This window comes from Nannizzia gypsea, genomic scaffold (assembly GCF_000150975.2).
Source record: "Nannizzia gypsea CBS 118893 supercont1.2 genomic scaffold, whole genome shotgun sequence".
In the NCBI taxonomy this organism is placed as follows: domain Eukaryota; kingdom Fungi; phylum Ascomycota; class Eurotiomycetes; order Onygenales; family Arthrodermataceae; genus Nannizzia; species Nannizzia gypsea.
In genome coordinates, this window is record NW_003345200.1 from 531,777 (window position 1) to 546,214 (window position 14,438).

The 14,438-nt window shown below is 46.9% G+C and overlaps 6 protein-coding genes across 6 annotated transcripts; 4 read left to right on the plus strand and 2 right to left on the minus strand.

Annotated features, from left to right (window-relative positions):
• Nucleotides 1-273: 273 nt before the first annotated feature.
• MGYG_02195 (SesA protein) lies at nt 274-903 on the plus strand (the record flags this gene model as incomplete). Its single annotated transcript, XM_003174616.1, has 1 exon — nt 274-903. One exon carries the CDS (start codon nt 274-276, stop codon nt 901-903), a length of 630 nt encoding a protein of 209 aa, XP_003174664.1.
• Nucleotides 904-1,537: 634 nt separating this feature from the next.
• MGYG_02196 (hypothetical protein) lies at nt 1,538-3,435 on the plus strand (the record flags this gene model as incomplete). Its single annotated transcript, XM_003174617.1, has 6 exons — nt 1,538-1,880; nt 1,974-2,143; nt 2,199-2,238; nt 2,319-2,476; nt 2,535-3,068; nt 3,145-3,435. 6 exons carry the CDS (start codon nt 1,538-1,540, stop codon nt 3,433-3,435), a joined length of 1,536 nt encoding a protein of 511 aa, XP_003174665.1.
• A 358-nt stretch (nt 3,436-3,793) lies between these two features.
• Nucleotides 3,794-7,374, plus strand: MGYG_02197 (HEAT repeat protein; the record flags this gene model as incomplete). Its single annotated transcript, XM_003174618.1, has 2 exons — nt 3,794-3,826; nt 3,883-7,374. 2 exons carry the CDS (start codon nt 3,794-3,796, stop codon nt 7,372-7,374), a joined length of 3,525 nt encoding a protein of 1,174 aa, XP_003174666.1.
• Nucleotides 7,375-7,776: 402 nt separating this feature from the next.
• Nucleotides 7,777-9,268, minus strand: MGYG_02198 (eukaryotic translation initiation factor 5; the record flags this gene model as incomplete). The annotated part of the gene is made up of 4 exons (XM_003174619.1): nt 7,777-8,058; nt 8,114-8,970; nt 9,034-9,166; nt 9,245-9,268. The coding sequence occupies 4 exons, from the start codon at nt 9,266-9,268 to the stop codon at nt 7,777-7,779; spliced, it is 1,296 nt and encodes a 431-aa protein (XP_003174667.1).
• A 1,322-nt stretch (nt 9,269-10,590) lies between these two features.
• Nucleotides 10,591-11,055, minus strand: MGYG_02199 (hypothetical protein; the record flags this gene model as incomplete). The annotated part of the gene is made up of 2 exons (XM_003174620.1): nt 10,591-10,738; nt 10,943-11,055. The coding sequence occupies 2 exons, from the start codon at nt 11,053-11,055 to the stop codon at nt 10,591-10,593; spliced, it is 261 nt and encodes an 86-aa protein (XP_003174668.1).
• A 200-nt stretch (nt 11,056-11,255) lies between these two features.
• On the plus strand, nt 11,256-13,651 carry MGYG_02200 (hypothetical protein; the record flags this gene model as incomplete). The annotated part of the gene is made up of 5 exons (XM_003174621.1): nt 11,256-11,901; nt 11,960-12,142; nt 12,447-12,803; nt 12,870-13,244; nt 13,415-13,651. Exons 1-5 carry the CDS (start codon nt 11,680-11,682, stop codon nt 13,649-13,651), a joined length of 1,374 nt encoding a protein of 457 aa, XP_003174669.1. The 5' UTR covers nt 11,256-11,679.
• Nucleotides 13,652-14,438: the final 787 nt, after the last annotated feature.

The following is a 14,438-nucleotide window of genomic DNA, read 5'->3' on the forward strand; positions in this document are numbered from 1 at the left end:
ATATAGCAGGATTTTAGATTGTTGGTGTCTGTAGGTAATTCAATGCGTGGCCCGGCGCTTACCACCCACATATGCATCATATGGTGAGGAGCCTTGTGGTATATATAGAGCTGACTTTCCTCGTCCATAGCTGGCCCAAGGCAAAGAGCAAGGCAAAGAGCAAGGCAAAGAGCAAAGCAAAGAAAACAACCAGATATCTCACTTTGAAGACCGTAACTGGTGATTCCTCCTTCGCAATATCCGTTTGCAACAGTCTTCCCCTTTTGTGCAAAGATGTCAGCCGACGACCTCTCCAGCTTAATCTCTACCACGATCGAAGTTCTCGAAAGCGCTGCGGCGTTCTACAAACGCGCCGAGAATGACACGACGCTTCGAAAGGCCTTCCATGCAGCCGGTCAAGGGCTTCCACTCATCACGGATGCCCTTCAAGCTACCAATGACGCACTAAACGGACGGGACCTTTCTAGTGCGGCCAAGAGAGCACTAGGTGCCTGCAGCGCAAATGCAAACATCGCAGAGGACTTGTTCAGGGACGTTGCGCGAGCACCAGCTGCCTCCAAGTACGAACGATACACCACGGCCGTGAAACGCCAGGGACACAAGGTGGAATCCGTGGTGGTTGGCATGATGAAGGACGTTTGCCAGATGGCCAAGGACAACGCCATCCAAGAAGCAATGCAGCCTCACGTCAAGAAACTGGACGAAGCTGTCGAGAACCTGTCGAAGATGGAGCCCTCTGTGCCAGAGGAACAGCGCTCAGGTTACTCTTTCACCAACTCAGGAAGTGGGGATCAATTCAACGCTCTCGGAGGCTCCCAGCACAACAACACAAGCTCCGGCAACCAGTTTCTTGGAAGTATCGGAAGTGTTCATGGCATGCGTGCACCTGAGGAAAAGCAGTAAAACGTCCAAGCCGCTTCTTGACTGCGTTGGTCGTTTAAGTGGTTGTTGTGTCTCTTGGATTGTCATATGAAAAACCGCGTCAAGTGTAAATAAGTTGATTATTCAAATAACTAGTTCCCGCAAAATGAGACATGATTTTTAGTTACGGACTTTGGATAAATATGTAGCCGAGTGGGCCGATCTAGTTACTTATTGAGTTTAAAACATTTCTTTCGCCTGGTTAAGTTCCTGTCAGAAGCTTCATATCTGCCTCATATCATCAGTGTACACTCACTCCTTTTCGTGTAGTTGGTAGATTTTGACACTGACAAATAACTAGTTACAGAAATTGGGCTAGTTAACTGCCACAACTAGTTATAGTATTAAATTGTCAGGTACTAGGGCTTCTAATGAAGAGAATACTAGGTAGTTATAGAAAATTGGTTACCATCATCCCAACGCTAGGTTCGAGTTCTAGATCTAGTTATCAGATCACTAAATATAAGCCCCGAAGCGCTCCTAACTGGTTTTCAAGGATACAGAGTACTAGGCGTGGCTAGGGGATACATACCCAGAATTAGAAAACAATCTCACTCTAAGGACAGAGCTTTACTTCTCCGAGCAATTGGGCGACGCAAATAAGGTATCCCCAACGATGGCAGTAGCGAGTTCGGGAGAGCAGCTGGGAGTGTACGAGAGCAGCTCTCTGATCCCTCATGTAGAAACCGGTGGTATCTCAGCTTCTCGTCAGGCAGAGCATCATCGGGTTCATGAAAGGACCACCTCCCGTCTCTACATCTCGCATTTCCTGTCAACGTGGAACTCTCGCGTCTTCGAGTTCGGGGCCGTCCTGTACCTAGCATCGATATATCCACATACTCTGCTGCCCATGTCTGTCTATGCGCTGTCTCGTGGTGTGGCGACCATCCTCTTTGCGCCGGCAGTGGGACACTATATAGACACGGGTGAGCGGCTCAGGGTGGTTCGCTCTTCCATCGGTGAGTGCATTGCTTCAACATGGTAGTTAATCAGTTAACTGGTTATGATTGCCCGGACTGTTGAGTGACTGAGATCTCATCACTTATAACTAGTATGGCAGCGGCTTGTGGTGATTGCATCGTGCGTCATCTTTTACCTGCTGGCGAGTGATATCCCCACGATGCAAAAAGGCGATTTTTACTTGCTGGCGATCCTGGCCCTTTTAGCCTGCGTGGAGAAGCTATGCTCCATTACAAACATGATCTCAGTAGAGAGAGACTGGGTATGTGATGGTCAGCCTGTATAGCTAATAAGATGATACTGACTTGTTATGATAGGTGGTGGTTGTTGCCGGGGAGGACCACGCAAGTCTGACAAGTATGCAACCACCGTGTAACTCCCTAGCCGTTGAGAGCATCCAACTGTTAACTAATATGATTAACTATTGCTTATATTAGTGATGAATGCCCAGATGAGGCGGATTGACCTGATTTGCAAACTTTTTGGGCCTCTCTTCATTGCCCTAATAGACGGCATATCTACAAAGACAGCCATTCTCGTCAATCTCGGAATGAACACATGCTCGGTAGTTTTTGAATACTTTGCAATAGCCAGGGTACGATGCCTTAATTTGAATAATGACGCAGGATATCTATCTCACCATCGAATCTTAGGTATACTATGATGTGCCCGAGTTGCAGATACCAAAGGGGATTTCCAGTAATATACCCCCCAACGTGGCATCGGAGAGACACAGCTTCGTTATCCGTATCTGGGGCTCTTGCCGCAACATCACCCAGAAAGCTCTATCAGATTTCAACTTCTATTTCCACCACGCTGTCTTCCTCCCATCCTTTGCCGGCGCGTTGCTCTACCTCACGGTTCTATCATTCGGTGGCCAGATGGTCACTTGGCTTCTGGCCGCAGGCTACAGTTCAGCTCATGTTGCCATTACTAGGACCCTATCAGTCATATTTGAGGTGCTCGCCACATGGATTGCGCCCTGGCTGATGGGAAGAATATGGCCAACTCGGGCTGGCTTGTGGTTAGCTAACTGGCAGATTGTCTGCTTAGGAGCTGGATTTTCTATCTTTTGGAGATTCGCCGACTACCCTTTTATATCAGCATCTGGTCTTGTAGGCGGCACAATTCTCAGCCGTATAGGGCTGAGAGGGTTTGAACTGTGTGCCGATCTCATCGTTCAGGAGGTGAGTTGAGTTCGCTGCCAGATAAATAACCAGGCACAGTTTCAAGCTGACTGAAAATGATACAACTCGTCTCCAGGGCGTTGAAGCAAAGGCTCGGGGTGCGTTCTCGTCAACTGAGGCTGCATGGCAAAGCTTCTTTGAGATATGCTCCTATATCTCAACTATCATATTCTTCCACCCAGATCAATTCGGATGGCCCGCCCTAATCAGCGTGGTTGCAGTTGCTATTGCGGGTATCCAATACATGGTTTTTGTCTGGGTTCAGCGAGGCCACTTGGTGCATTTGCCAAACTGTCTGTCCCAGGATCGTCTGCGTCGGTCAAGGGAGCATGGCCTGGAAAGAATTCTGTCGTCTGCGGATTTATAAACCTGCGACCAATTCACAATTTTTTGTAATATAACCAGTTATATATCGATCTATATTAAAAATATAGTCCCCATTTTTAAAGATTTAACCTGGAGTCGTTGGTATAGTTAAATAGGCCGTTGGAAAAATATCTTGAAAAGTGAAACATATTAAAGAAACACTGAAAACATGTTGAGGAGTCTTGCTATTGTAACTACGCGTTTTATCGGGCCCACTAGGAAACAGTCACGTGTTATTTCATTAGTCAGCATTTCAAACGTCCACCAGGAAAACGACGAGAAGGCGAACAAACAACAAGCTTAGATGTATCAAGCTCTACAAGATGACAGGAGGCAGGATAATGTGAAAGTAGACTGTGATGGAGGACATACGTCAGAAGACTTTTCAAAAGGTACGTCCCGTGCTGTATGTTATTGAATGTGTGCCCTGGTGCTGACAATGCTATAGCTACGCCCACCATGTGTAGAGCTTAGCTCCATCACATTAAAATTTAAGGGGAACCTGGCGTCATCAAATGAGGTCCTCAGAGCTTTAGATACCCTATATCAGACCCTGAAAGAAGTCGTGTCATATAATGGACTAGATGAGAAGCTTGCTGAATATTCCTTCTTCCCACTCTCTCAAATATTCAATGAGAGCCGGCGTATCTCAGCACAATGTGTCGAGTTAGCTCTGAAATGCCTACAGATCCTGATAGAAAAAGGATGGCGTTCGAAGCTCTCTGCCGAGCTAGGCAAGCAGCTTCTCATTCTAATGACTCTGCTTTCAGGTGGGCCGCCCGCACAAGCTCAGGGCCAGGGAACTTCAACCCCGAGTAGACCACGGTCAGAGGAGCTTATAGTTGCAGCTTTCGACTGTGTGTCATCCATGTGCCGTGTGCTACATGGTCCCGCTGCGGCAGCTTCTATCTTCAATGAAATTGGGCCGTCCACTATTATAGACCAAACGGTGTATGTGCTGCTGGAAGCTGTTGTCGACGGGGCCTCGAACGACATCCAGAAATCAGCTGCTGTCGCCTTAAACTCGCTACAGTCCCGTATCACGGACCGGGTGGTGCTGGCTAGTCTTTTGCCTCGTACAGTTTCCTCTCTGACGAAGGTTCTTCGCGGTACCGCCCAGCAGCGCAGGCCATATAAGCTTCTGTGCGCCTGTCTCGAAGGACTGACGATGAACATTAAATTTGTCCTGAATGATTTGGCTGTGTCTTCTACAACTGATGAGATGCCCACTACCACCGATACTGGGCCCCTTGTCCTTGATAAGTCATGGTTAAATGCAACAACCTCACAGATCAAGCTAGCACTCTCACATGTAATTCGGCTCAGAAACCATGAAAAGGATGAAGTCCGTCACTCTCTCCTTGGTCTATGTTTAATGGTAATTGAGGACTGTCCAAACTCGCTTGCCGACTCATTGTCAATGATGGTTGAAACTGTTGTGGTCCTAGCACACCATGCTGATGAGAAAGATGACGACGAGGCATATCGTTCTTTGAAGCACCTGTTAACGTCCTCGGAAACCGTCTCTAGCATTCTCAAATCCAACTTACACTCCTGGATAGTCGCACTTCCACGGGTTATGCAATCTGCCGATGATGCTGCTAAAAGCCGAGTCATAAGGCAGATATCCACGGCTTTTGAGGCACTATCGGATACTCAAATTAAATCGGATATCCTCGATGATACGATGACATCAAGTCTGCACGACAGTATATCTGCCATATTGATGTCTTCGCAAAGGCCGCTGCAGCCACTAGGACCTCCTATCGATGCCAGGCCGGAAGCCCTCAGTCTTACTGGCCAGAGTCACTCGAATACTTTCCAGCCGGTAATATTCGAACGCCAAAGCCAGAGGGAAACCCTACTCGAACTTCAAACTATGATATCTAGACTATCGAATGCTGATTTATCGCTCAGCATGACCAAATCTATGCTAAACAAGCTTTATCGGTCGCCAGGAGATTCTTTCGTGTCATCGCTCTGGCTCACGCTATCGTTTCTCAAAAGCGCATCCCCCGATACCCTAATGATAGATGACATTCTAAACGTTGACTCCGAGCTCTCCTCAACATCACGACCGCAATTAATAGAAGAGATTTATTCATTAGCGTTGCCAATCTTAACCGACCTACAAAACGTCGACTCGGATGATTGGCGTACACCCGCCCTCGCACTAGAGGCGGTTGCCTTACAGGCAGGACAGCTTCAAGAGTCCTTCCGACCCGAATTAATCGATACACTCTACCCGATCCTGCAACTGATGGGATCCAGTAATCCAGCTCTGCAGAATCACGCAATGACTTGCCTTAATATCGTCACTGCATCCTGCAACTATCCCGACGCAAGCACATTGGTGATTGAGAATGTTGACTACTTGATAAACTCCGTGGCTTTGAAGCTGAATACCTTCGACATCTCGCCTCAAGCCCCTAAGGTTCTCCTCATGATGATAAAGCTCTCCGGCTCTCGTTTGATCCCCCATTTGGATGATATAATTGGCTCTATATTTGCTGTTTTAGATGCATTCCACGGATACCCCAAACTAGTTGAACTTCTCTTTGGTGTACTGGGAGCTATTGTGGATGAAGGTGCAAAACAACCTGCACTTCTTGCAATATCAAATGAGGATGAAAGCACAATTCACCAACAGCGAAGATTGCCAGCACAACCTCGATCGGTTTCCACCATAGCAGCGTGGTTCAAAGAAAGACGCGAGAAACGTTCAAGAGAACTAAAAATTGAAGAGGATAGCTTTGAACCTCTAGAACCACATCCAAAAAAGCCGTGGTCATCTCTTTCTGACAAACAGACTGGTGAAGACGATGAAATGGAAATAAACTCCCAGGCTGATCAGTCTGAACAACCCCAAGAACCCGAAGAAAAGCCCCTGAGCAAACCTCACACATTATTATTAAACATTATAAAATCCATACCACCGCATCTCTCCTCCCCTTCCCCCTTCTTACGACGGTCCCTTCTATCCATACTGACGCGTGGTCTCCCTATCTTATCTCAGAACGAGAAAACCTTCTTGCCCCTTATCAATGACCTGTGGCCATCCGTGAGTGCAAGGATTACACTACCAGCTCAAACCGGCGGGGAATCCCAAGCTCTTTCAACATCATTGAAAGAAAACAAAGCCCAGATAAGCGACTCTGGTATTCAAGAGGAAACCTTCGTCACTGTTGCTTCCTGCACCGCTATCGGGACAATGTGCAAAGGGGCAGGGGACTTTATGTCCTCCAGGATCGAGCATGAATTCCCTCGATGGAAGCGCCTCTATAAATCCTGCTGGACCCAGGTTAAAGAAGATGCAGAAAAATCAGTACAACGGCAACGTCAGCAATTGGCGAAAAAGCAAATACAAGATGCAGATGTGTCTGGCAGCAGTGCATCTGCAGGGCTTGTTAAGGTAATAGACGAGCCCAGTCAGCCACTGCCTCGGACATCCTTCAATATCACCAAATCTTTTACACGTCATCATTCTCTTTGGAAAGCACTTACGACGCTATATATTACTATCCTGTCGCATGTCACCCTACCCGCTGATATAGGGGATGAGATCTGTTATGCTTTAGCGGATTGGATAACCTTTTTCCACCCAGAGTTATTTCCCGCTAATACATGGAAGGAGGATGGGAATACCGATGGTTCCTTGAGCGATGAAGATACTGATAGTGAAACTAGATGGAGCAAAGGGACTCTGAAGGAGGCCAAGCGAGCTCTTCGGGCTATGGACGGCTGGAATTCAGACTTGGCCTGGTTGGCTTGTGCACAGGCTAGAGCAAGGCATCATGGCAACCAAAATGCTGCTAGCCTAGGTTTGAACCAGGAGCTGCGGGCTCTTGCAGGAAAGATGAACCATGAACTAGAACGGTTGCTAGGAAACCAGGCGCATGGGGAAGCTGGCAATTTGAGGTTTGCTACGCCTGTGTTTTGAGACATACTACAGGTTAATTCGTATCTTTAACGGCGATATAGCTAAGGCCGAGGGATAGGTGATTGAAAGCAAAGTAACTGGTTTAAAAGTATAGCTAGATAGAGAGAAGAGAATCTTTGTATCGATGAAACCCGAAATGGTGACGACTACCGAGTGTAGTATTGCAAATAGGAATTTGAAGCAACATACAATCTTAAGGCATACAACTAATGAATGATCACCAACAATTCAAAACATAGATGAGAGGCGTGACAAATTGGGTACATCCGGAAAAAGGAAACAAAAACAACCGAAAATCATTTTGGCAAGAGAGGAGATTTTGGAAAGTAAAAGAAACGAGTGGATCGAGTACTTGTTTACTCTGCTTTAGAGAATGTGATGGAGTAGGCAAACAGTGATGCTTTACTCATCATCCTCCTCGCTCTCATCTTCACTCTCGGCAGTCTCGAGCCACTCGAGGAACTTCTCGGCAGATTTGCGAACCTTCCTGCTGGTAGCGATGTCAACATACTTCTTGCTGGCCTTGCTTCCCCAGCTCTTGAGCAGCTCCTCGGAAACCAAGTCGTGCTGGTAGTAGGCAAGAAGGATAGAAGACACCACTGGAAGAAGGTTTGGACGGTCCTTGCCGACGAAGCGTTCAGTGCCTCCAAGGAAGGCCTTTTCGTGGCGTTCGGAAGTAATCATCTACAGGCATTATTAGTACTGGAAAAAGACATTTAAAGATGAAGTGTGAGCTTACCTTCTTCAAGAGGCCAGCACGAACTGGGATCTGCTTGACAATGTTGTCATCGAAAAGGGTCTGGGCCAAGACAGAGAGGGTCTTGTGCTTGGACTCGATCCCAAACTCCTTGGCCTTCTTGTAGATGTCAACATCGCTGATACCAGCGGCACCCTTGTCGGACTTCTCAGCCTCCTCGATGATCCAGCTTCCAAACTGATCATACGAGCTAGCCACTGCGTTTTCACCATCTTCGTCACCGTCGCCATCGTTGAAGACGAGAGTGCGCTTCAGATCATCGGGGAGTTCTTGAGCACGGGCCCTGACGGCGGCTTCTGAAACATCCACGGCCCACTCTTCGTCCTCGATGTCGTCGTTGTGCTCGATTTGCTCGGCTTCCGCCTTGATTCGACGAGTAAGTTCGTCATCGCTGTGAGCGTCAACACCCATGTCACCATTCTCATCTCCCATATCAGAGCCATTGCTGTCTCCTGGGCTACCGTTTGCTTCTCCGTTCTCTCCATTCTCGGCCTTATCTCCTTTCTCCTTGTTCCTCTCTCTGCGAGACTTCTTGGTTGACTTATCCTTCTTTCCCTTCTTTGGTTGATTCTTCAAGATGAAGGAGCTAAGCTTGAGACGGGGATCAACATCCGAGCGTTCACCACAAGCCTTGCAGTCAAGGATGATAGACTGATCCTTGATGACGACGTCGGTCTCTGGGTTCTTGCATTTCTTGCAGAGAACGAACTTGGTGATGAAACCGTCCAGGTAGTCCTGAAGCTTTGGGGCATCATGGGCACCGTTGATGATCCAACGATCATCAGTTGGCTTAGAGTTTGCCTGGGCTCCAAGTTCGAAGCCAAAGTACTTGATCAAATCTGATGTGCATTAGCTCTACCTGTGCAGCCAATAAAAGGGGTTTGGAATGTGCGGGAACGTACATGATGGTGGGCGGCTGAGTGATTGGGCAACGCTGTTCAGGTTGACAACGACAGTTTTGATACCGTTGCCCTTGCCCTCGATCTTGGCTTGGAGACGCTCCATCTTGTAGCGGTAGAAGGGGTCGGAAATATCCTATTCAAGAGGTAGATATGTTAGAATGATGTTTCTCCTTCAACCTGCAAGAAATAAGAAGTGAACTTGATAACATACCCGACGAATGTTGATGTTAGCCATATTGCTGGTAGGATAGTTTGTTTATACGCTTAAGCGAGTTGAGTCAAACGCGGAGAGAGGATGAGGAGAGAGACGGATACTACTACACGACATGCGTAGTAACGACAAAGAAGCAGCTGTGTTTAGAGCGAAACGACGGTGCCTGGACTGATCCTTCGTTTCTGATATCGAGATGGATGCTGACGGGTGACGAGTGTGTGTTGGCGGTTTCAACCACAGGATCTTGAATGGACACTACAAGGTTTTCGCACAGGGCGAAAAGGTTGCAGCGCGAGCGGCAGGTAGTGTTCGGAAGCGTTTTCGTAGGGCGAATACATAGACAGGTGTTCAATCCTGCAGAGTGGCTTCTCTGAGCGATGAGGAGAACCAAGAGGTCGACTCGGCAAAGAGCAGCGAGAAGACGTGGAGGGATGCAGTAAAGGAGGCAATCGAGGTCTGACACACGCAGTTAACGAGCTGGCGATGGGATGCGGGCTCAGGATCTGTAGATGCGGCAGCGTCGAGAGCGATGAGGTTGTCGAAACGGCTGGTGGGGAGAGAAAGAGCTGAGGCAGGAAGAAAACGAAGAAGTCGAGGAAGTTTTTAGCGCTGGAAAATCTCGCGGATGACTAAGCGTCATGTGATGCATCACCTGATGCTAAACGCAGTGGCGTGTAAATATCCAATTATAATCAGACTATCGCCATCCGTGCGCGCGGCTAGCGAAAGATAGTCGCTGATTGCAAAGACTAGGATCGAAACATCAACATCGTCTCTTCTTAGGCAGACCACAACATAACTTGTCTTCGCCGGGATGGTTTACTTGTGTTTTTAAGGATGTCTTCCGTTGCCTTTGGTACTACCGTAGCCTCCAGCTCAGCGACTCTCAATAATTCATAGCCCCTGGCCGGGGTGCAGTCGGTGGATATTCTGGGCGCAGGTTATGGCAATACCCAATTATGGAGTTCATAATACCCCAACTGCTTGCTTCAACCAGTCTCGTCGCTCTTGATGGTGCCACTTCGACTCGTAGGTTGGGTAGAAGCAAGCACAGGAGAATGTGGATGTGTATACCATCCGGGACTTATGTCTACTTTAGACGCGGGTATAGTGTATAGATGCAAGTTGAAGAGCCACTTCAAGCACCGCTATATTGTACTCTAAAGGATAGAGGACCAGTCACTGAAGCCCTTAGTTCCTTTTATCGACGAACACATGCTAGCTATAACCCCGCGACTACAGGGTACGATCAAATACCAGCCCAATATGGCACATCTGAAGAGTTTGAGTAACTCTCCTACAATTATGTCAAATTTCGTAGCAATGTCGATAACTACTTGGTATCAATTTTTCATATACCACAAGGAGATTTCTTCGAGTGAAGGGCTTTGGCCCTTTGGGATTCGATGGTAGTCGATGGTAGTCGCTGCTGCGCTAGCTATGGTGGCATGCCAATCCGTCGATCTATTGAACCATGAACCTCGAAGTCTCCTAAATAACAGGTCGAAACTCCTAAAGTCAGCATCCTCGTGCTTGGTTTATGCCAGCTAAAGGTCCAGGGTATTCCCTGAAATATATCAACGTGAAGAAAAGATATGCGATCTATCCAACCTAGTAAAGGGGAAAGCAAATGAGCTCCTTACAATCTGTCGCCCAAGAACAATACTTACATTTGATAGGTAGAAGATTACTGACCGGATCTTTTTCTCGTCGTTCGTCAAAGACCTCGCCGCACCGCTGCTTTCGATGAGGGGTATAATCTCATACCTCGTATTGCTCTTTCTTGCTCTATTTGTGCATTGAGCCATCGTTGGCCGTATTCAATGAAGCCTTTTTTACCCTTATTGCCCGCTACCCACTTGTCGCCTTGGAACTCGATAATCGGTAGTAGGCTACTAGACTAGGGCTGGAAAGTGTACTATTTTTCCTTTTTCTTTTACAAATTGACTCACTAATTCTGACAGGAATACTTCCATAATTGTGCAACCTGCACTACCACCCCCATTGGATGTTGAGTGTTGATAGAGCCGAAGGCACAATCACAAGCATTGCACAGCTTATGCAGCCAAGCCACCCATGCCACCTCGCTGATGCAAGAGTTGCAGGGGTTATGTGCAAAAGAACGGCATGGCATCCCATTGGCGAAGCAAAGCATCATCTTCTTAGAGAACTTGAAAATTTATATTGGGACGGAGTTGAGCATGAGCTGGAGGCCGTACTTCTAGCACTGAAGGCATGGCAACTTCCTGAGAACAGCGACATCAAACTTGAAGACGAGTCTGACAGCTCCATCCATGTCTTCGGCACATTTTTCAACAAGGTTAGCAATGACAGTAAAGCACTCGCGGTGGACGATACTTGTTTAAAAAAAGATGCCGGGAAAACTTTTATACAAGAGCATTCTAAATTACTAGCGAAGGCATTAGGCCAGAATGCCACAAAACTCAAGCGAGATATCAAGACGGGAGCAGAAGCCATCGCGGCTCTTGATGTCAACTCTCCAATTCTCCAACGTAGGGCAAGATTGCTCTTGCAGGGCCTCGGGCTTCTGGATATTGAGAAACTTGTCGAGCATCGACCTGCCCCAAATCGTCTCCCGTTTTGAAAACGGCCTGCGATACCACAACTCAGATTGGACCAATGCACTCCAACTGGTATGCTGGTGCTAGAACCGAGCCGATGTACTAACTGTGGCATGGTTATTCGAGGAAGCATGGTGTTCCTCTCAACCTATTCCCTGTTGATAAAGGAGCCGAACACCGCAAAGGAGGCATTGGCAAGATCTCATGTGGCCTACTGAAACTTGGGGACGTGGTAGCAGAAGCGAAATATAATAATATGCGAACCGTTATTACAAAGCCCACAAGGAAAAAAGGTCCAAGATGGGGCAGCCCAGTGGAGTATTAGCGGGAAGAACTGTAAGGGACCCAAGTATTTGGCGGCCTAAGGCTATCAATACAGAAACCCAACCTGGGCCCGATAGAGATCATAAAATGTGAACTAGCATCGCGGTAGAAGAGCCTATCGCTGACAAAGATATTCCACATTTTTTCGGAGAGTTTACGGAGAAATACCCCTTTGCAAATGTTCATATGAGTCTCCGAATTGGACCGATTCTAATTGAGCACGGAGCCAAACAGTGAGTCTGCTCGACAACTCTACTGAAATAGCCTGTTTACTCATCTCAAACAACTGTCAGACCTTCTGTGATGCTCTGCTTCCGCTCTCGACATTCGCTCCTCTGGTATCTCCACCTAACTATGATGCCAGCCCCCTCTATGTTATGAGCTTTGTCACTCGTTCAGCTGGCTATGCCAGATCGAAGACAAAATTCAAATTTGAAGCTCTAGTCGGATTAACAGAAGAATACCTCTTCCAGTTTTATTTTGGCCTCCACGATGATGTTGATATAATTGACACACAGCAAGAATATTGGTATGACTGGGGATGTTTCGGAACACACCTTTACCTCTACCAAGATCTATTTCCCTGGGATTGCATAGAGGCCAATGGCCGACACCCAGCTAACTGCGGTGACTGCAATTTATTAAAGCATGTATGAGCATTTCTATTTGGCCCATGGAGCATGGCGAGCTTACACTTGACTCAAGGGCGATGGCAGTACCCACCTAAGATAGACCAAAGAACTGTCAGTGATAGATACTGGATCCGAAATAGATTGCTCACTCTCTGTGCAAATGGAAAGCTCTCACATTCTGCTGTTTCAATGTGCAAGAACCCAGCGTTTCGTAGATGCACGGAATGGCTTCATACCCAAACAGATCCGGCTATGGATCGGCTTAAACTTGGTGGAATTCAGCGCGCACAATCTTTCAGCCGTTATTATGACCAGGGCCAATATAAATACTTCTTTGCAGCACCATGGGCGCACCTGAGCCTGGATAATCTAATAGAGCAGTACGAACTCTCGCGCGATTACAGGGCAAATCTCTGTGACGTTGATGAAGTAGAGGCAGGCTCCATCGGAAGTGGTGCAGTAGAGACTGGATTTTAGGCATTTCTACTCCAGAAGGCATTGGGACTCTGGGCTTATGTTTTGATCCAGGCCCTGGAAGCAGCGAGTGTGCCAGAACGCCTACTGATCACAGGAGTTCTGGAAAGGAAGATTGAATAGAGGGCTCACTTTTTTCTTGGAATGAATTATAGGAGGATGGGAGAAATTCCAAACTGGTTTACAAATTTCAAGATATCGTTACTTATATATTGAACGAAAGGCTCTATCCCGTGAAAATTTTAGTTTCTCGATATACATGGGATGACAAGAATCCCGGCACTCACCCCTACACTGTGAGCAAACCCACCACCGTATACCGCTACGCAGAAGCACTTCCTTACACCCCGCGCAGCACATGGGCTGTTGGGCCAAGCAGTGATAAATCATAGTATACCGTCGATTTCTGATATTACGACACTGTTGATACCCTAGCAATATGCAGTTCCAGCAAATGGATTTTTCATAATAATCAACATCTGACAAGCACACACATCTGTATCTTGGAAGCTTTATTTGGGTACAACCCGATCACCAGGTTTCACACCGAGCCATATGCTCGACAGCATGGCTTTCCCCTACTCTCTTTATAGACGAGCAGCCCTGTAGGGATGTGAGTTCAGAGTCTCATTGTTGCCACAGAAAGAACGAAGGATGATGATCTTGTTGGACCTGCATATTTCTGATATTGGACGTTTTATTTGTAGTTAGTAAGGCTAATAAGCGCTAAAATATTATTGGATGGGCTTTGAAAATAATGATTAGTTTACTGGCTATATTACGATATTATCCAAGATAACTAATTCTTATTGGATAATACTTTAAAAGCTATACCCAATAATTATAAGACATTTGGGGGCTATGATGTAATCCCGCTGATAGCCTTTAAAGTATGAGTCACGTGAAAACTCTTCTCACAACCTGTGATTGGCCAGTTACTGCCCTTTGCGACAAAACATCCTGAGAAGTGCATCTTTGATACGATTTAGTCTGCAAATTTATTGTTTACCAGGCACAGACTGTAGGAGTGAAATGTTCTTTTTGCCGCCGTCATCTTCTCTGTGTTTTATCTTTGCGTTACGGTAACATCACTGATCAATTTAGAAAAGTGAAATATTTAGGCCATCTTCCAAAGATTCCATCTAACAGCCACCCTGTCATCAGCCAACTACCTTGAAC